The sequence below is a fragment of the Eulemur rufifrons genome, chromosome 23 (genome assembly GCF_041146395.1).
Source record: "Eulemur rufifrons isolate Redbay chromosome 23, OSU_ERuf_1, whole genome shotgun sequence".
NCBI classification, from domain to species: Eukaryota; Metazoa; Chordata; class Mammalia; order Primates; family Lemuridae; genus Eulemur; species Eulemur rufifrons.
This window is the reverse complement of record NC_091005.1, coordinates 11,874,920-11,897,155: the sequence shown is the minus strand read 5'-3', so window position 1 is coordinate 11,897,155 and position 22,236 is coordinate 11,874,920. Positions and strand designations below refer to the sequence as shown.

The following is a 22,236-nucleotide window of genomic DNA, read 5'->3' as shown; positions in this document are numbered from 1 at the left end:
AGTAAACAGGGTAGGAGCTGTACTCACCTGACAGACAGAAAGAAGGGGTGCATGGAGGGACCCCAGAGATAAAAGCTCCAGAAAGGGCTTTTAGAACGGCATCCTGTACACCCCCAAAGCTTTACCATCACAACTTACCAGTGCTTGTCTAACTATGTCTCCCTCACCAGGCTCTGAGCACCATCAAAGTGAGGACACTGGCAGCCCCCAGCAGATGTTCAGTGAAAATTTATAAATAAATGACCAAATGCAAGACCAGGAGGCAGAAAAGCCAAGGACTGGGGAGAGGGTCCTCCAGGCAGAGGGACAAGGGAGGCAAGAGCAAGGCCCTCCAAGAGCTTGTCAGGTGGCTGTGAGGAGGGTGGACAAGAGCCACACCACCCAAAGGCAGCTGAGGACAGGTCAAGGGGGCTGGATTTGCCCTGCGGACAAACACGGAGCCACCGAAAGCGTTCACCAGGAGTTCGGATCAAGAAGGAATGTGACGTAGAAGATCCCTCTAAGGACCACGACGTGTGTGGAGCTGGGGATGGGAGGTGACCTAGGTGAGCACTGTGACAGTCCAGTCGAGGGGCAGGGAGTCTGCGGAGAGGGAGGAGAGGAAGACGTGGCAGGTGCTGAGGAGGAGGCCAACTGCCCACGGCTTGGGTCCAAGCAGACGGGATGAGGGCAGGGCCAGGAAGAGATGACAGAGACACAGCAGCAACACTGGAACACAGCGAAGGGCTGGCCCTGTGCACACCCTGCCCCTTGACCCCAGCACTGGGCACAGGGCAAGAACGTCTGCTCTCACCAATTCTATTCAACAGGGACCCAGAGTCTAGCCAAGGAACCACATAAATGTCTTACAGAATTTAATTATCTTCTATACCGTCATCTATGAGGGAAAAAAAGGACAACTTACAGATAAATATTTATAGAAGCACTACTTACAACAGCCCAAAAGTAGAAACAACCCAAATGTCCATCCACTGATAAATGGAGAAATAAATATGGTATATCCATACAATAGAATATTATGCAGCAATAAGAAATGAAGTACTACTGATTTATGCTACAACATGGACAACTCCTAAAAACATTAAGCTAAATGAAAGAGGCCAGAAATAAAGGACCACATACTGCACAATTCCTTTCTCATGAAACACCCAGAACAGGCAAGTCTATAGAGACAGAAAGTAGAACAGTGGCTGCCCAGGGCTGGCGGGACTAGGGACAAATGGGGAGTCGACTGCTAATGGGTATGAGTTTCTTTTAGGGTAATGAAAATGTTCTTTTTTTTTTTTTTTTTTTTTTTGTTGAGACAGAGTCTCACTTTGTTGCCCAGGCTAGAGTGAGTGCCGTGGCATCAGCTTAGCTCACAGCAACCTCAGACTCCTTGGCTTAAGCAATCCTACTGCCTCAGCCTCCCGAGTAGCTGGGACTACAGGCATGCGCCACTATGCCCGGCTAATTTTTTCTATATAGATTTTTAGTTGTCCATATAATGTCTTTCTATTTTTAGTAGAGACGGGGTCTCGCTCTTGCTCAAGCTGGTCTCGAACTCCTGCCCTCGAGCGATCCACCCTCCTCGGCCTCCCAGAGTGCTAGGATTACAGGCGTGAGCCACCGCGCCCGGCCTGAAAATGTTCTAAAATTGATTTGGTGATGGTTACACAACCTCATGAATATACAAAAATCACAAGTGTACAGTTAAATGAGTGAATTGTGGTATATGAATTATATCTCAATAAAACTGTCATCGAAAAAAGGCATGGGAAAAAATGGACAGAAAAATAGACATTTCACTGAACAAAATATACAGGATAGCTAATAAGCACATGAAAAGATGTTCAATATCATTAGTCACTAGGCAAATTAAACTATAATGAGACATCACTGCATACCCACTAAAACAGCTACACTAAGAGATCCAGCCTGAATGCTACAGGGAGACCCCCATCACTACAAAAAATGTAAACATTAGCTGACCACGGTGGCATGCATGCACCCCTTAGTCCCGGCTACTCGGGAGGCTCAGGCTCCTCTCTTGAGCCACTACTCAAGACAGAGCTACTGTCTTGAGCCCAGGAGTTTGAGGTTGCAGTGAGCTGTGATGACACTACTGTACTCTAGACCAGGTGAAAGAGCAAGACTCTCAAAAAAAAAAAAAAGGCCGGGCGCGGTGGCTCACGCCTGTAATCCTAGCACTCTGGGAGGCCGAGGCGGGTGGATTGCTCAAGGTCAGGAGTTCGAGACCAGCCTGAGCGAGACCCCGTCTCTACTAAAAATAGAAAGACATTATATGGACAACTAAAAATCTATATAGAAAAAATTAGCCGGGCATAGTGGCGCATGCCTGTAGTCCCAGCTACTCGGGAGGCTGAGGCAGTAGGATCGCTTAAGCCGAGGAGTCTGAGGTTGCTGTGAGCTAAGCTGACGCCACGGCACTCACTCTAGCCTGGGCAACAAAGTGAGACTCTGTCTCAACAACAACAACAACAACAACAACAAAAAAAAAAAAGACACAATACCAAGTGTTGGTGAGGACATTGAGAAACTGGAACACTCATATGTTACTGAAGGGGGTGTAAAATGGTATAGCCATGTTGGACAAGAGTTTAGCAGTTTTTTTAAAAGCTAACCATAATTACCATACAATCCAGCCATTCCATGACTAGGCATCTGCCTAAGAGAACTGGAAAATATATCCTAACATAGGCTTATACACCAATGTTCGTAGCAGCGTTATTCAAAATAGCCAAAAACTGGAAACAATCCAAATGTCCATAAGCAAGTGAAGGATAAACCAAACACGGCACGGCCACATAATGGAACGCTGTTCAGCATTAACAAGGAACAAAATACTGACACATTTTACAGTATGGATGAACCTCAAAGACACTATGCTCAGTGACAAGAGCCTGACACCAAAGACCACATGACACATTATTTCACCTGTGTGAAGCGTCCAGAAAAGGCAAATGTATAGAGACAGAAACCAGATCAGTGGCTGCCAGAGCCTGGGGGTGGGTGTGCTCACTGACTGCAAAAAGGCTCCAGGGAACCTTGGGGGTGATGGAAATGTTCTAGAATGAGATTAGGTGACAGCCGTATAACTCCATACATTTACTAAAAATCACTGAATTGTACACTTGAAATGGATTCATTTTATGGTATGTCAATTATATCTCGGTGAAACTGTTATTTTAAAAAAAAAAAAAAGATGGCTGGAAAGATGAAGGATAACAGGCCACTTTGGAGGAGTCCAGTTTGAAGGGCCTGTGGGATATTCAAGGACAAGAGATTTGAATCTTAAAAGGCAAAGAGTGAAGACCAACTCTGATGGTCACTGACTGCTGTACGGGCAGGGATGTGACTGCAGGAGGGGCTCAGCTGGAGGGGAGGGGCGGGAGAGCACCACGGAATAGCACCACGACGGACGGACGCCGAGGAGCAGCAGCCAGAAAGCCTGGAGGAAAGGAACCTGGGGAAGGGTCTCTTGAGAACAGAGAGCTCCGCGCGGTCGCGAGCGCCAAGGGGTGGAGCAGACGAAGCCTGCAGGGAGGCCCTGGCTGGTTACAAGGTCCCTGGTGGAAGCAGTTGCAGGGCCTGGAAGACCAACTGAGCGGGAAGATGTGACTGGGACGATGAAGACAGTGCAGCGAAGGGAAAAGGGCAGAGGGGCGCACTCTGCTCCCACGAATCCCAACAGAGCTGCTCGGCCCTACCCTGAAGGAGCAGAGGAGCCGGAGTTAAGAGAAGTGCGATCATTTGCTTATCGGGCAGCTCTGTAAAAGCCTCACGACACCCTGAATGGTGCTGAGTTCCTGGCTGGCAAACTACGTGGGGGACCCGCTATGAGATCCAGAGGACAGGGTGGCGCTAGGGGCTATCTCAGTCAGCACTGTTCACAATGACAGTCCCCGTGCCACTGCCAGCCTCCTGCTACTCACCTTTTTGCCCTTCAGGTCTGCATTTGTTAATAACTCAGGCCGTTTCTCTATGATGTTAACTTTATCTTCCAACTGGTTAGCCTTGAAGATCTTAGAAAGAAAACAATGAAATTACTGTATTTATATCATTATTTTCATCTAGGAAAAAAACCTTTCAAAGTTACATTATCTGCTTCAAATTTTCTGGCCAGGCCAGGCGTGGTGGCTCACACCTGTAATCTTAGCACTCTGGGAGGCCGAGATGGGAGGACTGCTCGAGGTCAGGAGTTCAAGACTAGCCTGAGCAAGAGTGAGACCCCGTCTCTCCTAAAAATAGAAAGAAATTATCTGGCCAACTAAAAATATATATAGAAAAAATTAGCCGGGCATGGTGGTGCATGCCTGTAGTCCCAGCTACTCTGGAGGCTGAGGCAGGAGGATCGCTTGAGCCCAGGAGTTTGAGGTTGCTGTGAGCTAGGCTGACGCCATGGCACTCTAGCCTGGGCAACAGAGTGAGACTCTGTCTCAAAAAAAAAAAAAAAAATTTCTGGCCAAACAATTCTAGAGCACCACATTTATCTGCTTTGTGGAAATTTCCCCCCACACCACCCTGAGGTGCAGCCTACAGACCAAGGATGAGAGCACCAGCAAAACGTGGAAACAAAAGAAATTTCTCCTGCAGGCTCATAGCAGGATCTAGCCCAAGCCTGCAGTTCTGGGGGAGGCGGGTTCCCCTTTGCAGAGGAAATCAAACCAATCACTGACCGGGGGAGAAATAAATACCATCTTGGATTAGGAGCAGTGACTTCCTGGGCACTGGTGTCCCACAAATGCATCGTACATTCAGGTCCACCACTGCAGAGACTTCGGTTTTCTTAGTTTTATGGGAAGTGAAGAGAAAAGCCTGAAGTTCTTCAGCCACAAAAGAGCACAAACATTTGCGTCTATTTCAATGACAGCCCTAGAAGCCTTCTGAGCCGTTCTCCAGGCAGGAGCCAAGACAATGGAGAGCAGCTCTCGCTGGTGGCTGCCACCCAACTGCCACCCCATTCTCTCACTGCTGGCTCTGCTTCAAAGCAAGCGATCCCAGACTCAGAAAGGAAGGCCCCTCAGGTCCCCTCATTATTTCAGCAACAACAATTATCACTTACTTTTTTCATCAGTTTATGAGAAGCTGCTGAACTCTCAATTGTAAATACCTAGAGAGAACACCACACTATCAGTTCTAAGAGAATCACTTAGCAGGGAAGAAATTAAAGATTAAAATGTGGCAAGATCATTCCAAGGCAGAGGACAACACCTAAGCAACGCTACCCGTGCTCGGTCCCTACCTGAGACAGCACCTGCACTGGGCAGGGACCCCACAGAACCTGAGCCGCGGCTCCATGACAGAGCTCTGGCCCGACTCCTGCCTGCACACGCAGGTGATAAAACCCCTCAGCCCTGAGCCACGCATGCTGCATACAGAACGGTGGCACCTGCAAAGAGCTCCAACTATAGGACTGCGTACAGGGCCCGCCTTAGGAAGCTGACAGAAAGGTACAGGCCCAGTACCTGCTCTGCCCCGAGGTGATGGGCCAGCACGGGGAGCAGACTGCCATCACTGACACAGAGGCACACGCTGCCTGGCTTCAGCACCTGCAGAGGAAGAGCAGCCTCAGCACACGGCTTCTTAGGGTTTGTCAGGAGACTCCTGTAACAGCTGACAGAAATGACTCCCTGCTCCTGGCCCACTCGCCCGGACTCTGGTCATGAAATCTGATCTTCTCCCCGGCCCTCCAGCAGGGCTGGATCCTCCTGTGCCCCGGTGCGGCCATGCCTACCGCCCAAGCCCCCGCAGCAACCACCCCACCCTCACAGCCCTCGGGAATGTCTCCCCACACACCCCACTGTCAGGAGAGACCTTCAACCCAGCCGAGAAGGCCCAGAGGCAGGCCTGCCCCACATGCAGGAGGCCACCTCCCAGTCTATGACAGGCTTCTTCCCTGTCTGGTGACAGCACAGACAGCTGTGGACCTGTCACTCAAGGCTCAAGTGACTCTCCAAAGGCAGGGATTTTTTTTTATGGGCCCCAGATTCCCCTAAGACAAACTTAGGAGAGCTTGGATCTTTCTCTGCCACCCAAAATGCATGCACACATATTTCTGTACACAACTCCAAGGGGCTCAAGAGACCCCCTCTACCCCCGTCTGTGGTCCCCAGGCTGAGAGTCCCCTGCTACAGGTAGCAGGGAGCAAAGGTTTATAGGCAGGAGAATTGCATGATCAGATTTACATTTTAGAAAATTTTATAAAGGTAGCAACAGATGAAAAGAGGAGAGGGGGTGGCTGAATCCACTGGGATCACCCACACCAACTACTGGTGCCAACGAAGGCAAAGGCAGGACAAATGCAGGGACTGGGGGAGGCTCCCAGCCAGAGGCTGTCACAGGACGGCAGAGAACAAGCCCTTCAGGAAGTCCAGTACCAAGCTCTCGGGCTTGCTGCTCAAGTGCCCACCCCACGAGGAGCTAGCTGAAGCCACTCACAGACAAGAGAACACACACAAAAAAGACTGGCAAATCATAAACAGAGTGCTTATGGAAGAAACAAACTGGAACAAACTCCTTCTTGCCCACAGCCACCCAAGGGGCTGGACACTTACAGTCCTCAGGGCCTGGGCGTATTGATCAGTTCGGTTCTGATCATTGATCTCTCCAAACCGAGGCCGGGTCCAGAGCAGGTGAGCCTGGCAGTCGCACACGGGGCGCATCTGGTGGACTCTCATGTTCTTTTCAGGGCTAGGCCAGGAGATGAACAGACACAGGTGACGAGCACATCCTTGGGTCTCCAGCAGGCATGAGTCTGGACACTGGTTCTTGAGTAAGCTTTAGAGGTTGGAGGGACCTCCAATTCGACACTTTTCATGTGTGTCTACTCTAAACGGAGTCCAGAAACACATGACGACCTCTTTGTACACACGGACGGGCACTGACACACCCAGTCACAAACCTTTGCTCTTATTTTATTCTTTTCAGATGCAAGTTGGCCCACTCATACCTCTATGGGGAATTTACATAAATGCGGTCTCAAAGGCCCTCCATTCCCACGAGGCTCAGGCATACCTGGTCCTCTGCAGGCTGTACCATACACAGTAGTCGTCGTGGTGGGCTACCAGGCAGAGAGCTGAGCCCTGCAAAACAGGCTCCTCTTGTGGCAGGAAGTACACACACTGCATCCAGTGGTCCCGCCACTGAAATGGGGAAGAGAGAGAGTCAGCTGTCACCAAGCTGCAACAAGAGCAATGCTTCTAATCCAGGAGCCAAACATCAGTTTTTAGGAAGACCACAATGTACATTACAGCTGGCTACTGTGGACAAAGAGATTAAAAAAAAAAAAAATCTCAAGACAGGCCAGCAGCCCAAGAGCCTGCCGGAACCCTGCTGGTTTTAGGAAGACACAATGTGGCCAAGCGCAGTGGCCTTTCAGAGTGGCTAAGAGGAGCAGACAAATGCAGGCTCCAGCCCCTACCCGACCAGAGCAGCAACAACGTTCTCTCTTCGGCTTGCTGGGGTGTGCCTGATGTCTCATTTGAAGGGAAAAAACAAAGAGTTTAAAGCTCGTGATCTGAAGGGGACCCCATTATGTATAGCCCCATGGCACACATTCCAAAAGCTTTCAGGACTAGACTTTTGCCTTAAAAGTGATTTCAAAACACAAAAAGGTCAAATGTAATGGATTAAACTTAACTGGATCCTAGATGGAGGAAAACAAAAGCTACTAAAGACATTTGGAGAAAGTTAATGAAATTTTATTTTGGACCATATGTTAGGTGATATTATGGAATCACCGTTAATTTCTTAGGTATGATGATAGTGTCTTGCTTACACTGGAGACTGTTTTCATTCTTAGGAGATACATGTTGAGGTATTTAAGAGTAAAGTTCCATATGTCTGCAACTTATTTTCTTTTTCTTTTTTTTGTAGAGACAGGTTCTCACTATGTTGTCCAGGCTGGTCTTGAACTCCTGGCCTCAGGTGATCCTCTCGCTTCGGCCTTCCAAAGTGCTGGAATCATAGGCATGAGCCACTGCACCTGGCCTGCAAGTTACTTTCAAATGATTTAGCAAAAAACTGTGTGTTTCTGTGTGTGTGTGTGTGTGTGTGTGTGTGTGTGTGTGTGGAAGAAGTGAGGGGAGGGAAGCAGAGAGAGAGCAAATGTGGCAAATGTTAACAATTGACAAATTTAAGTAAAAGAACTACTGGTGTTCATTTTAACTTATTCTGTAGATTTACATTTTTTCAAAATAAAAAGTTAGGAAAATAGTACAGAAAGGTTTTGTTTGGTTTATTCTTTTGAATTAAATGAAGTTTTTAAAGAACTAGAACACTCTAAATTGTGAGACTGGTTTACAAAGATTCAGAGTAAACTTTTAATAAGCTATGCTGATCCCTACTACAAACCCCACGTATAGGATTCTATCCTAAGAAAAACCATGCAGAACAAAAAAGGAAAAAGGCTATATTCACATAAATATGCAAATCACAGAATTATTTATACTAGCAAAAACTGGAATCAACCCAAATGTCCGGCAGCTCAGACATGGATGTATACATCCTCCTGCGGAGTACTCTCAGACATTTAAATGATGACTATGAAGGCTACGGAACAGCACGAAAAACACAGAGAAAAGCATTGACAAAACCCACACGTTTGGAAAGAGACCAAAGAAAGGCAGTTATTTTGGGTGGCAGGACCACAGTGATTTTTAATTTATTTTTGTTTTATATAATGAAGCTTATCACTCTCACAATTTTTAAGCCTCTTTTTTAAAAAGACAGAACTGTCCTAAAAGGTAGATGCCTGGCTCAACTCACGAGACGACCACCTACACATTCTCTGTCATCTTCAGGAACTAAAGAAAGAAATCTTGACCTCAGTGAGATACCAAGAGTGCGGCTTAGCATGTAAAAATGTCCCACCTACCTGGTCTTGAATTTAACAAAAAGGGGGGTAATAACATTTCCATGTACCTAAGATGCCTATTTGAACATAACAGCTAGAAAATGAAAACCCAACCAGATATGCTCTGAAAAAAATAAGTAGAAATAGGGAAGATAAAACAGGTTCTCTTAAACCTGTTATTCGTGCCCACACTATGCAAATTTAGCCTTCATGGACCTCACCATGCTCCCATGGTGCTCCCCTGTCATCAGTCCTCCCCACACTCCCCACCACAGGAGCCTCCTGGGGCCTAGTGCTAAAGAGCTGGTGACAACCCACTGTGCCAAAGCGAGACAGGCTAAATATATTTAGGATCAAAGGGGTTTCATGAATTCATGAGAAAGATTCATTAGCAGTTTTCAAATTCCTAACAGTCCAAAAGTCATCACTGGTAGAGAAAGGACACAAGACCCACTCCACTGCTTCCTGGACACAGGCCCTGCTCCAACGCCTAGAGCCTACCGGGTCTCAGTTTGGGTACTGCGGTGGTTACCCATATGTCTCACGTGAGGATTCAAGGAGAATATATACACACAGTAGCTCTGAACATATGCAAAGTATTAATATTTTAATTATATTCTTATGCTAAATTTGCAATCATCACACTCCTGGAGAGGAAGAATGCAATCCAGTGCCAATCTCAACTCTGTGGGTGAATTCTGAGTGACTCACACACACACACACACAGAGGCCTTGCAGGACTCCAAGGCGGCAGAGGGAAGCTGGCACACACTGGCTGCACGTCTGCCTGACCACCTGGGGCCAGGCAACTGGAAGGTGGAGAAGAGACCGAGTAGCTCCCGACCTGAGTGGTAACTCAGGGAGGGGCTGAGGTAGCTGCTAAGGCCTTCCATAAAGTCAATGCTATGTACACCTAGAACCAACAGGTAAGCAACAAAAACAAAAGCCAGTGGTTAATGCCAGGCAGGCTGGAGACAGAACACACAAAGGAAGGTGCCTAGGATGCTCTCGGGTAGAGAAAGGAGGTTTTATTTCTCAGCCCTGAAACACCTTTCCTGCTTTTTGTTTTCCTTTGAGTGTGTGTACTGGGGGAAAGGAGGCTACATAACACGCACATGAGAGAAAATTTGAAAGATACAAGGACATATAGCGAAAAAGAAGTTTCCTTTCAGTCAGGCAGGGTGGCGCATGCCTGTAATCCTAGCACTCTGGAAGGCTGAGGCGGGAGGATCACTTGAGGTCAGGAGTTTGAGACCAGCCTGAGCAAGAGCGACATCCGATCTCTACCAAAAACAGAAAAAGTTAGCCAGGCTTGGTGGCGCAGGCCTGTAGTCCCAGCTACTCAGGAGGCTGAGGCAGGAGGATCACTTGAGCTCAGGAGTTTGAGATTTCAGTGAGCTATGATCATGCCATTGCACTCTACTTGGAGCAAGAGAGTGAGACTCTGTCTCCAAAATGTTTCCTTTCTACCCCTAACTTCCACTCCTCGTCCCAGAAGCAACCATTTTTACCAATTTCTGGGAATTCTTCCAAAGATATTCTTATACACATACCACACATAACTATACACTCATGAACACATACTTTTTTTTTTTTTTTTTTTTAGCTGGCCAGCGACTACTCTCTGCACCCCCAAAGGCGGCACAGAGTGCAGCCCACATACATTCTTATTTCTACTACCAGTGTTGGCATGCCACATATAGTTCTACACCTTTATTTTTGATTCACTTAATAATACATCCTAGAGATTGTTCCACATCAGTGCATAGAGAGCCACCCCCACTGAAAGGATAATGGACTTAGGTCCTACTAGTAGCCTCTAGGTTGTCCTTTTTCTGCTTAACCAGGGCTGCACACACATTCATTCTGTACATATGCCAATCTATCCAGAGCCCAATGTCTCGAAGTGGCATCACTTTCGAACCTGATAGAATGGGCCATGCTGCACTCCATCAATGTTCTGACGATTTGCTTTCCTGCTCTTTTCTCCAAGCTTTACCAACACAAAGTGCTATCATCAAACTTTTAAACTTTATTCACTAATAGGTGAAAATGATATCTCATTGTAGTTTAAAGTTGCATCTCTCTCTCTCTCTCTCACCCCCCAACAAGGAATCACTGTGTTGCCCAGGCTGAAGTGCAGTGGCCGTTCACAGGCACAATCAGTGCACAGCAGCCTCAAACTCCTGGGCTCAAACGATCCTCCTGCCTCAGCCTCCCGAATAGCTGGGACTAGAGATGCGCACCACCATGCCTGGCCAGAGCTGCATTTCTCTTATTATGAGTACTATCCCATGTACTCTGCATCTCCTTTTCTGTAGCTTCTTGTCTCTGCCCACTTTCTACTGAGCTGGAAAAAGCAGATGTTGAGGCTAAAGTGGGGCTGTAGTTCTCTATTCCAAGCTGATATGAGCACCCTGGGATTGGGGGGTGGAGGGGAGAGTGAGATCTAAGAACAGCTCTGCCAGCACAAGGGACAGAGGGGCACTAACTCACCAGAGCTTCTCTGTTGCTCACCGTGTCCACAGGTACTGACCATGAACTCACCTTGAGAGGGCTATCTTACTACAGCTAGCCTTTGCTTGCTTTTTAAAAACTCTTCTTGGCCTTTGATTCTGACATAGTACCTTCTGTCTCTAAATTCTTGACTCTAAAGTTCAACTGCTACTTTCCTACAACCATGGACAAGTTTCCTGATTCACATGAAAACGTGCTCAGCTCCTGCCTCTTACCTGGAGCCCATCTGGGTCTGAGTGTGCCCAGAAAGGGGCCATGGTGCACTTGATCTTCCCCTCAGGGTCCATTTCAATGTCCCACCAGGAGAGAACCACCTGAGCTCGGCCAGATGCCAGAGGTTCAAACTGCCTGCTATGGCAGGCTGCTGAGCTACTGACTTGCTTGCTGAAGTCCACACTGTGGAAGAATATTCAGGAACTTAAGCATATTTTAACCTCACACACTCCATTTTTAAGCTTTTACAGTGATCTCAACAGCAACGATACTTGGTTGCAAGGGACTCTTGCCTTCAGAGGCAGGTGACATCAGCTAGGTTTCTTTCCCATTCAAAAAGAACCTCCAAAGATCCAAAATCCATCAAATGTCTCAAAGTGCCATCACCAGGGATGGCTCCTTGGTACCTGAACATAGGCAGCACATCGCTGAGGACTGTGAAGTCAGCTGGTGACACCTGGTTCAGCTGAATGTCATAGACAGAGGGTGCGCCAGGGCACCTTTCCATTTCCAAGGGAGGGACGATGACCTGCTCTCCAAGACTGGTCTGAACATGGACGGGAAAGAGCTTGTTCCACGACCACATCCTTCTGGACTCTACCACCTGTGCATAGACGGTTGCTCTGTGAGGCACTGCCTCGCAATTTTCCTATGTTTATATTAAAAAACAAAAGAACAACAACAAAAAAATCAGGCACTCTTTAGACCCAGAGTAATTCCTACTGATCAAAAGAGGCTTATGCCTTAATATTAGGCAAGTTTGGTAACACCTAACACCTTATTACTATTAGGACAGTGAATTGTTTTCTGTCCTCAGCCCTCAGGAAAGAAAAAAAAAAAAGGAACTAGATTTCAAAAAGAATACACATGATGCCTAAAATGATTTGTCAGATAAGTTCCTAGCTACCTGGTACTCTTAAATACTTCCAAAATAAACCTTAACTGTCATCACACTGATGAACTCCCACACTGACATCAAAATAGAGCACAAGTCTGACTGCTAAGCAGTCATCTCCCTTTCAGTGTCGCTCTGGCCTGGCACCAGAACCAGAACCTCCTCATTGCAAAGCCCAATGGACAACCATCCACCCTCAACTGACCTGACCCACTGGCATCACCCGGCACTGCTGAGCACTCATCTCACACAGCTGTGGTCTAGCTCCTTGTCTAGATTTCCTTCTACTTCATTCATTCATTCCACATCCTCTTACACACCAGGCACTAGGGACCCAGTGGTGAAGAGGACACTTGCAGCTGCTACCTGCATGGAAATTACAAGCACAGAGTGTCTCTACCTTGGCGCTGCTGGCCTCTTGGGTCAAATGATCCTTTGTTGTGGAGACTACGCGGGCATGGCAGGATGTTTAGCAGCATCCCTGCCTACTCATTTCCTTCCCACTCAAAAAGAACCTCCAAAGGCCAGATTCCGTCACGTATCACACAACCACTGCATCTCCAGACTTTGCTCTGGTGGAGGAGCACCAGGGCAGCCAGACTCTCACTCCCCATCTCCTCCCAAGGCTGTGCTTCCTCTGCCCACCTCACAGGGGGGCTCCCCAGAAAGCTGGTCTGGACCTTCTTTGTCCCCCACTCTCTTCCCATGGTGACCTCAGCCACTTTCTCTTCATCTACCAAATCCATGGGTCTAAAGGCCTCTTGGTCCTCTCTACTTGGCTGAGCCTCAGACAGCTCAAACTCTGTATGTCTAAACCGGACAGCTCACCTTCCCAGTGCTGCTCCTTCTGCTGCGCTCCCTGTTGGCAGGGAGCACCACCGTCCAACCCAGATGCTCAAGCCCCAAACCCTGGCCTCACCCTCGATGCCTCCACACCTAAGTAACCGCCAAGTCTTGTGACCACCTCTCAGGCCCACGTCTATGGCTGTGGCTGAGGCCCACCTCATCTCGGCACCTGCATGACTCCTACAGCCTTTTAACTCACCTGCGGCCTCTGGTCTTGCTCCCAATGGCTCCCTCCAAGACTGCCTGCCTAAATCTGCCCTTAACCCCCGGCTTCAAACCCTCCCACAATAACACCCTGCCTTCTGGATGACATCCACCCTCTGGGCATGGCCTCCCAGGCCCTTCTCAACCTAGCCCCCCGCCCAGCTCCCTGGCCTCATCTCTACACTCACCTCTCATGCCTCCCACACTATACAAAATCCACTGCACCAATTCATCATCGCACCTTGTGCATGCTACTCTCTTCTGCCAGCAACACCAGCCTCTGACCACTTTTCTTCAACACCAGCTCAGCTCAAGTATCATCTTCCTTGACTCCCTGCCGCAGCATGGGCAGGACCTCACCTGCACCAAGCACCATCAGAGTGTATCTCAAGCTGCACTGTGATGACCTATTCACCTAGCTGCCTCCCCTGAGGCTCCCTTCACAGTCTTGGTACACAAAAAGGGGCCTGGCAAAATAAAGGTGTTCAATAAATGTGTCTGTTAAGATCAACTGCTGGGTCACTTCAACAACCACAGGGACAATGTGTCTGACACCTGAGCATCCTGCTTCCATGACTTTCAATAACGCAGGAAGAGGGAAGTCTTCATGCACCAGCTGTAACTTCTTCAGACTCACAGACAGGGTAGGCAGCCCAGGCCAGTGATCAGAGCAGACAATGGACACCAGGTGCCCCATAAAGGTAAACTGAGGACGGCTGCCTATGCACCTTTTAAATAAGATTAAAGACAGACAAACTGGGCACCATGAACATAATTCTAAATAGCCTTGTTTTCTGTTGTGGGATTCCTCTAGTGGGTGGTTTTAACGTGGAGAAATAGAAATTCTTACTACTGATACTGATAACTAGAAAGGGTTGATTGTGCATTATCGAGTCAATGAGACATCTTCCACAGTGTGAGGTTCTGGACAGTCCCCACCACAAGTTGGCCATGTGAGCAATGTGGACTCTGGCCCTGAAAGGAAGGCCCCCTCCTTTGCTCCAGGGGCACCCAGGACTGCCACGTAGGGTCTGGCTGGGACAGCTACAGGCTCACATGGACCATGCCTGCCACGTGGACACCAACAACAGAAGAAGCAGATGCTCTCCCCTCCCCAGCTGGGGTTTACCCTCAGCCTCCACCTCCAGTTTATGTCCATAAAAAGGACTCAAAAATTGTCACCGTTCCCTCACCTGGCATGTCCTGGCAGTCAAGGCCTTCCACTCTCACTCTATTCTCCACCATCAGCCCACAAGGCCTCCAGGCTGGTGTCCTCACTGACCTACCAAACAGGCCCTCTACCTGGAACACTTCTCTCACCTCAGTGTCTTTCCAAATTCCACCATCTCCACACATGCCTCAGTCCTGACCTCTTCTGCCAGGCCCATCCGCTAGCCACTCAGCCATTCAGCCCTCGCCATCACTACTACTGTGGGTTTTAGAAGCAAGAAGGTGTCTTAAACTCTTCCCTGGATGCTAGTACACCTTACACACAGTAGATACTCAAAGAATATTTGCTGAATTTAAAGATTCAGAATCGAAAGAATTTCCTTCCAACTCTAATCTATCAAGACTTAGCATTCAAAGGACACAAAAGTCACAACTGAGGAGAACCAGAGCCTCCCAGGACTTGAGGGGTGCTCCAGGGTGCACGGAGAGGTACTGAGGGCTCGGGCTGTGTTGAGCATGGTGTGTCAATGAGTGCTGTGTGAGCCAGCTGAAACCACAGCAACAAGCCCACGGGCGGCCCTGGCCCATTACCTGCACGAGATGTCTGTGTGCGTGCTCATAGGAGGGCAGCGCCCCTTCCCCAATCAGTTCAGTGTCAAAGAGCTCTGTGACCAGGATGTTGGCACGGCACAGCATGTCACCATCTAAAAAACACAAGGAAACAGAGTCAGAAGCAGGCAACACACTAGGAAAAGTATGTTCAGCAAATACATGAAAACTAAGAAGTTAACAGGTCATTACATTGAAAGTACATACATATGCTCAAGTACTCAGAAGTGTCGTGATGTCTGCAACTGACTTTCCAATGGTTCAGAAAAAAAATCCATACATGTGCATGTATGGCAAAATGCTACATTGGTAATCTGGGTTAAGGGAATATGCGTGTTCACTCTACCAGTCTTTCAACTTTTCTGTATGTTTAACATTGGGGTGGGAGGGACTTGGAAAAAATGGTAACAAAACTGTAAAAACCCAAAAAGAAACCACATAAAAATACAAACAGATAATTCAGAACAGAAAAGAAATCAAATATATGGAAATTTTTTCATTCTTATTAGCAACTGAAAAGATATATATTAATATTAACAATTAAACTCTTAACCATTAAATTAGCAAAAATTATCTGAAAAGCAAAAACTGAATGCTGATACTTCAAGTATGTGAAGGCTGCACAGAGAGGGAGAGAAAACCAAAGCGAGAGAGAGGCTGCCTAATGCGCTTCCAGTTACCTGCGGTAGGTCCAGCCGTCAGTCTGGCTATTCCTACCAGAACCGAGACCCAGGATTCAGAATCCCCAGATTTCTCACAGTATATCCCCTTAAGTAAGTTGGTGTCTTGCCACCAAACAACCTCCCAAAGAACACTTGTTTTAGGATAGTAGGATTCTGGAGAGTTCTTTTGTTAACTCTTGTTTTCTAAACCTCTATAATGTAATGCTACTTCTACGATTATAATTTTTAATGAGCCAAGAGACAAAATAGACTTTGGAAAGGGCTATTCATCAAGGAGAATCAACTGTAAACACTCTAAATGGCTCATGAATTATAATTTGACAAAGCCCACTCCTCTTCCCTACAAAAGACAAGTCTCACAAATGATGCAAGAAAAGAGAAACCCTAAAGGGGTTCAACGAAGGCTGTAACAGAGAGAGCTCAAACCTTGAGTACTAGAGACCTGGGCTTGAATCTCACTTTCTAGCCCCGAACCCTCAATTCTGACCATCAGACGTCACATCAGTGAAACAGGGGTAATGAGCTCTGTGTCACGTGGTGGAGGTTAGGCTAACAAAGGTAAAAATGTACCCTTCCTATGACGTACACTTGTGCTCAATGGCAGTATGAAGTACAAAGGAAGTTAGAAAGAAATTTTTACCTCCTGGCACAGAGACCACCTTCCCGAGTGCCCTGCCCACCCTCTCTGACATCAAGCCAAACTCCATCTGGAATGCACCGTCCAAGACCGACCCCACCCCACCCCCACAAACCTGTTTCTGCCTCAGTGAACGGCACCACCAGTCACACCGTCTAGAAACCTGGGCATCATTTACCAGCTCCAGGAGAGCAGGGCTCCTGACTGCCTGCTCACCACTGTACCCCAGCACCTGGAACAATACTTAGCACCCAGTTATAGTCAACGAACACTAGCTGAAGTCTTGACTTCTCCCTCTCTGTCATCCTACAGCTAATCAATCACCAAGCCCTGCCAATTCTACCTCCTGAGTAATTTTAAGCCAATTATGTAATTTAAAATGATTTATTGTCCAAATTTGGCTCAAGATAAAAATAAAGCTTTATGATCCAGTGAGTTTTAACAAATACTTCCTGAGAGCCTTGTGTTTAGCACATGAATGCTAGTGCACACAGGTGCCGGGGGAGCTGAAGAGGGCAGGTCCCCCAGGTGCTTCTTAAGTCTTTGCCAAATGAATGAAATGGTTGGATGAACAAATGCTGCTCCTGGAGTCGGCTGCTACACACGCCTCGGTGTGCACTGTAATCCATCTCTGGGGAACAGGCAACAAATTTAGATGCCATTTTTTTTAAAAGGCTGGGAATAGAACCTTGGAGAACACACATTTGGGAGCAGAAAGCAAGCAACACAGAACAAAGATTAGAAGATGTCACTGAGGCCTGGGGAGGGAGTTTCAGGCAGGACTGAATGGCAGAAGTACCAAAGCTGCAATGGTTTGAGAGGAAAAGCAGAGGGAAGACCACCCAACTTGGCAATGAGGAAGCCACATGCTAAGTTGCAGGACTGGAAACAAAGTCCCATTTGCAAGTGATTATAGCCCAAGCAAGGTTGACAATCTACTCACTAAACAAAGATAACTGAATTCCTTTATGTGCCAGGCCCTGGGCAAATAATAGAATGGAATAATTAATAAGATCCACACAGTCCATGACCTGATGATGCTGCAGCTGTGTGAGGATAAAGACATTCAATACATGATTACATAAATAATTATTGCAGTGACAAGTGCTACAGAGGAAAAGTATTAAGGAAGTATGAGGGGGCTGGCCTAACCCCGGGTGTGTGTGAACAACCCACCCTAGAGGAGGGCACAGGGCACAGAGTCACAGAGAGAGGGCTGCAGGGCACAGCTACCCTGCAGGTCAGTCTCGATGCTGTCAAAACGTGTATTAGGTCATTAAATATGAAATGTCCAATTTCAAATCAAAAGTGTATTTACTGTATCTCAAACAAGAAGCAATATAATTAATCAAAGAATGTGCCTAAACTATCGACACAGTTTTGCCATTTTAATAGTATTTTGCTTATGACAGCAGTGAAGAAGCCTGGAGAACCAGTGGCGATGAAATCACAAAACGTGTCTTCCACAGCTTGTTGGGAATTGAATATTTTTCCTTGCAAGAAGTGGTCCAAAGCCTGGAAGAAGTGGTAGTCAGTTGGTGCAAGGTCTGGTGAATACAGTGGATGACAGAGAGTTTCCAAGTCCAGCCTCTGTAGTTTGAGCAGTGTTGGTTTTTTTTTTTTTTTTTTGCAACATGTGGTCTTGCAAGAGGATTGGCCCGTCTCTATTGACCAATCTTTGCTGCTTAATCACAAGCATCCTCATCATTTCATCCAATTGGTTGCAGTAGACATCCACTGTAACCAAATGACCAGGTTTCATGAAGCTGTAGTGGATAATACCAGTGCTGGACCACCAGACACCATGAGCTTTTTTTGATGAATATTTGGTTTTAGACTGTGTTTTGGTACTTCATCTTTATCTAACCACTGTGCTGAATGCTTATGATTGTCAAAAAGAATCCATTTTCATCACACATAACAATGCTGTGTAGAAATGGTTCCCCTTTATGTCATGACAGCAAAGAAAGGCAAGCTTCAAGAAGATTTTTCTTCTGATGCTCGTTTAACTCACGTGGTACCCATCTGTCCAGCTTCTTCATCTTGCCCATTTGTTTCTAATGGTCCAATATTATTGGAACAGGAATGTCAAACCTTGCTGCTAATTCACATGTAGGTTGAGATGGATTCGTTTCCACTACAGCTTTCAGCTCATCATTATCCACCTTGGCCTCAGGTCACCCATATAGCTCATCTTCAAGATTAAAATCATCAGAATAGAACTTCTCAAACCATCAGTGTACTGTGCATTCATTAGCCACATTCTTCCCAAACACTTTGTTGATATTTCAAGCTGTCTGTGCTGCACTGGTTCCATGACGGAACTCATTATTCAAAAATAACATGAATTTTTGATTTATCCATGCTTTCACAAAAATTGCTCTAAAAAAAATTTTGAAAGCTAATCACAAGCTAAAACTTGTGTTTGAAAAAATGAGGATGTACCTTCACAATAAAAAAAAAAACAAACAAGAAGTGTCAAAGTGAAATATCAGAGATATCAACTGTCAAACCACTTAAGGAAATTGGACATTCCATACTTAATAACCTAATAAATCTTCAGAAATAAATAATGATCTCCACTTGTGCCTATAATGGAGTAAGTGGGTCAGACTTATCCTCCCACGGTCATCAACTAGAAAACTGGGCAAAAAACATGAAACAAGTTTTTCAGATGTGGAACAAGAAGCAACACAGTTTGTTCCCAAGAAGGGCAATAAACCAAGTGAACCCAACCACTGCTCTGGCTGTCGGCCAGGAGGCACTTTCCAGGCTGCGGTACAGGGGCAGGAAGTCAAGCAGAGAATGGCAGTCTTGCTGAGTTAAGTAGACAGAAACTAGAGTTCAGGAAAGTGGAGGTGGCTGGAACTTTCCAAGCAGAGAACCAGAGAGGAAGCTACACAGAAAAAAACCTTCAGAACTCTGCACAGAGTTCCCTATGAGCCTGTTTTTTGTTTTGTTTTCTTTTTGAGTCAGGGTCTCACTCTGTTGCCCCAGTTAGAGTACAGTGGGGCCAGCATAGCTCACTGCAACCTCAAACTCCTGGGCTCAACGATCCTCTCACCTCAGCCTCCCGAATAGTTGGAACTACAGGCACATGTCACCACACCTGACTAATGTTTCTTTTTTTTGTAGAGACAGAGTCTTGTTATGCTGCTCAGGCTGGTCTCAAACTCCTGGCCTCAAGTGACCCTCCCCCCTCAGCCTCCCAAAGTGCTAGGATCAGAGGTGTGAGCCACCACACCTGGTGCCTGTTGTTGAACGTAATCCCATATACACAGGGTAAGACTCTGTAAGGTTGGGCAAAGGATGACTGTGAGTTATAACCTGAACAATTTCCAGAGCTCTCAGAGGACTGAGAAACATTCAGGTTCTAATCAGCCAGACCAGAGAATCCTTACTGAGCACCTAGAGCACTCAGCAGAGACCCCAGAGAAGTCACACTGAAATAGTCTGGCTAAATAAACTTAGAGCGGTGGTTCTCAATAGGCAGCAATTTTGCACCCCAACTCCACCCAGGGACATCTGGCAGTGTCTGGAGACATTTTTGGTTGGCACAAATGGTGAAAGGGAGAGGAATGCCACTGGTATCTACTGGGTAGAGGCCAGGGATGCTGTTAAACTTCCTACAATGCACAGGACAGCTTCCTAAAACAAAGAATTACAAAATGTCAAACAGAGTGCCAAATAGTGCCAATAGTGCTACTGGTGAGAAAGCTGACCAAAAGCTACCCTAACCCTGCTCCAACGAAGCTTCAACAAGCCTTGAAAGGATCAAAGTGAACTGCAAGTAACCCAACTGCAAGCCAGACAAAGTTTTTAAAGAAAACAAAATCCAGCATTCAACAATGGAAAATTCCCAATATCTACAGCATCCAAATAAAAATTATTAGATATGTAAAGAAGGAAAATGTGATCTAGAATCAGGATAAAAATTAGTCAACAGAACAAACCCAAAAAAGACAGAGATGGTGGAAATAGAAGACCAGGATGATAAAACAGCTAAAATAAATGTTAAATATGCTGATATTTAAGGAAAATATGAACATAATGAGAAAAACAGAAGTTATAAAAAAATCAAATGAAATCAAATGGAACTTTTAGAGATAAAAAATACAGTATCAGAAATAAAAAGTTCACTAGGTGTACTTAATAGCAGGTTAGACACTGCAAAAGAAATATCAGTGAAGCCGGGCACAGTGGTGCATGCTTGTGTTCCCAGCTACTCAAATGGCCAAAGCAGAAAGATCACTTGAGCCCAGGAGTTCGAGTCCAGCCTGGGCAACACAGTGAGACCCTATCTTTAAAAAAATAAAATAAAAAATAAATATAAATAAAATACTGCATTTTTAAAAACTGTGGTGATAGCCATAACCTTACCACAGAAACTTCTTTTGCAAATCTTCCAACTGTGCACTCCAAGTATTGGTGATGTGAAATTTTAGAAGTACGACTCAAACTCCTAGACTATAAAAGATATTCTGGGCCGGGTGTAGTGGCTCATGCCTGTAATCCTAGCACTCTGGGAGGCCGAGGCAGGTGGATCGTTTGAACTCAGGAGCTCAAGACCAGCCTGAGCAAAAGTGAGACCCCATCTCTACTAAAAAAAAAAAAAAAAAATAGAAAGCAATTAGCTGGACAACTAATATAGAAAAAATTAGCCGCATGGTGGCACATGCCTGTAGTCCCAGCTACTTGCAAGGCTGAGGCAGGAGGATCACTTGAGCCCACGAGTTTGAGGTTGCTCTGAGCTAAGCTGACACCATGGCACTCTAGCTTGGGCAACAGAGTGAGACTCTGTCTAAAAAAAAAAGATATTCTGGAAACCTTGAGAGACGGTGCTGTACAGGAAGTCATTCATGTTGTATGCTGAGGCAGGATGTCAGCATACAACCACTTTCTGCTATCTTAGATTCACTTCTGTCTGATGAAACTCAGAGCTGGGTCATGCAAGAATTCCAACCTGCTTAAAGCAAAAGGAGGTTTCATTTGTGTCACTGCTGTTGTACTTGATTAGCTCTGGTTTACTCAGTACTGATAATTTTAACCAGTAGAGAAATAAACATCAAGAGAAGCAAAGTGTTTCCTGTCAGAGCTACCACACACAGAGGGCCCATTTCTCTGCAAGGACCTGGATCTATTCCAGGTAACTGGAATAAACCTTTTCCTCTCTCACGCAAGAGCTAATAAAGCTTTAGACACAGGATGTGTAGCTCTCACCTGGCCCCACGGTCACCTCAGTGGAATGTTTGTTGATAACCTTAATCTTATCACTGAAGCCATTTTTCTCTACAATCTTCACAGCAGCATCAGCCATAGGCTTGAAAACCTAGAAATTAGAGCCAAATCCCAAAGAAAAATGAGCAATAAATTAAATAATATCCTAACACCCAAGGTTAACAAGATATTCTTTGATTCTGGTCCTAAGATTTGTAACTTAAATACTTTATTCTCCAAATGTGTGCCATGAAAATGAAGGTAAGGTTAGGTTTAGCCTGTGGTCAGGAGTTCCTGCTGCAGGCCAGGCACGGTGGGGATTCAGGGGAGCCGGGGGAAGCTGCACTACCCAGTAACGGCAGTAGGTGTCAGTGCCACACTAACAGGA

The 22,236-nt window shown here is 46.3% G+C and overlaps 1 protein-coding gene across 2 annotated transcripts in view; it reads right to left on the bottom strand.

Moving 5' to 3' along the window:
- The window catches only part of PRMT7 (protein arginine methyltransferase 7), a 44,292-nt gene that overhangs the window by 4,879 nt on the left and 17,177 nt on the right, over positions 1-22,236 (bottom strand). For both annotated transcript variants that reach the window (XM_069456288.1, XM_069456287.1), the window contains exons 5-13: positions 21,852-21,960; positions 15,294-15,406; positions 11,995-12,236; positions 11,590-11,770; positions 7,018-7,145; positions 6,558-6,693; positions 5,469-5,552; positions 5,066-5,113; positions 3,936-4,025 (exon numbers count right to left, since the gene is read on the bottom strand). In XM_069456288.1, the coding sequence (XP_069312389.1) occupies positions 3,936-4,025; positions 5,066-5,113; positions 5,469-5,552; positions 6,558-6,693; positions 7,018-7,145; positions 11,590-11,770; positions 11,995-12,236; positions 15,294-15,406; positions 21,852-21,960 (1,131 nt within the window). The remainder of the gene's footprint in view (positions 1-3,935; positions 4,026-5,065; positions 5,114-5,468; positions 5,553-6,557; positions 6,694-7,017; positions 7,146-11,589; positions 11,771-11,994; positions 12,237-15,293; positions 15,407-21,851; positions 21,961-22,236) is intronic.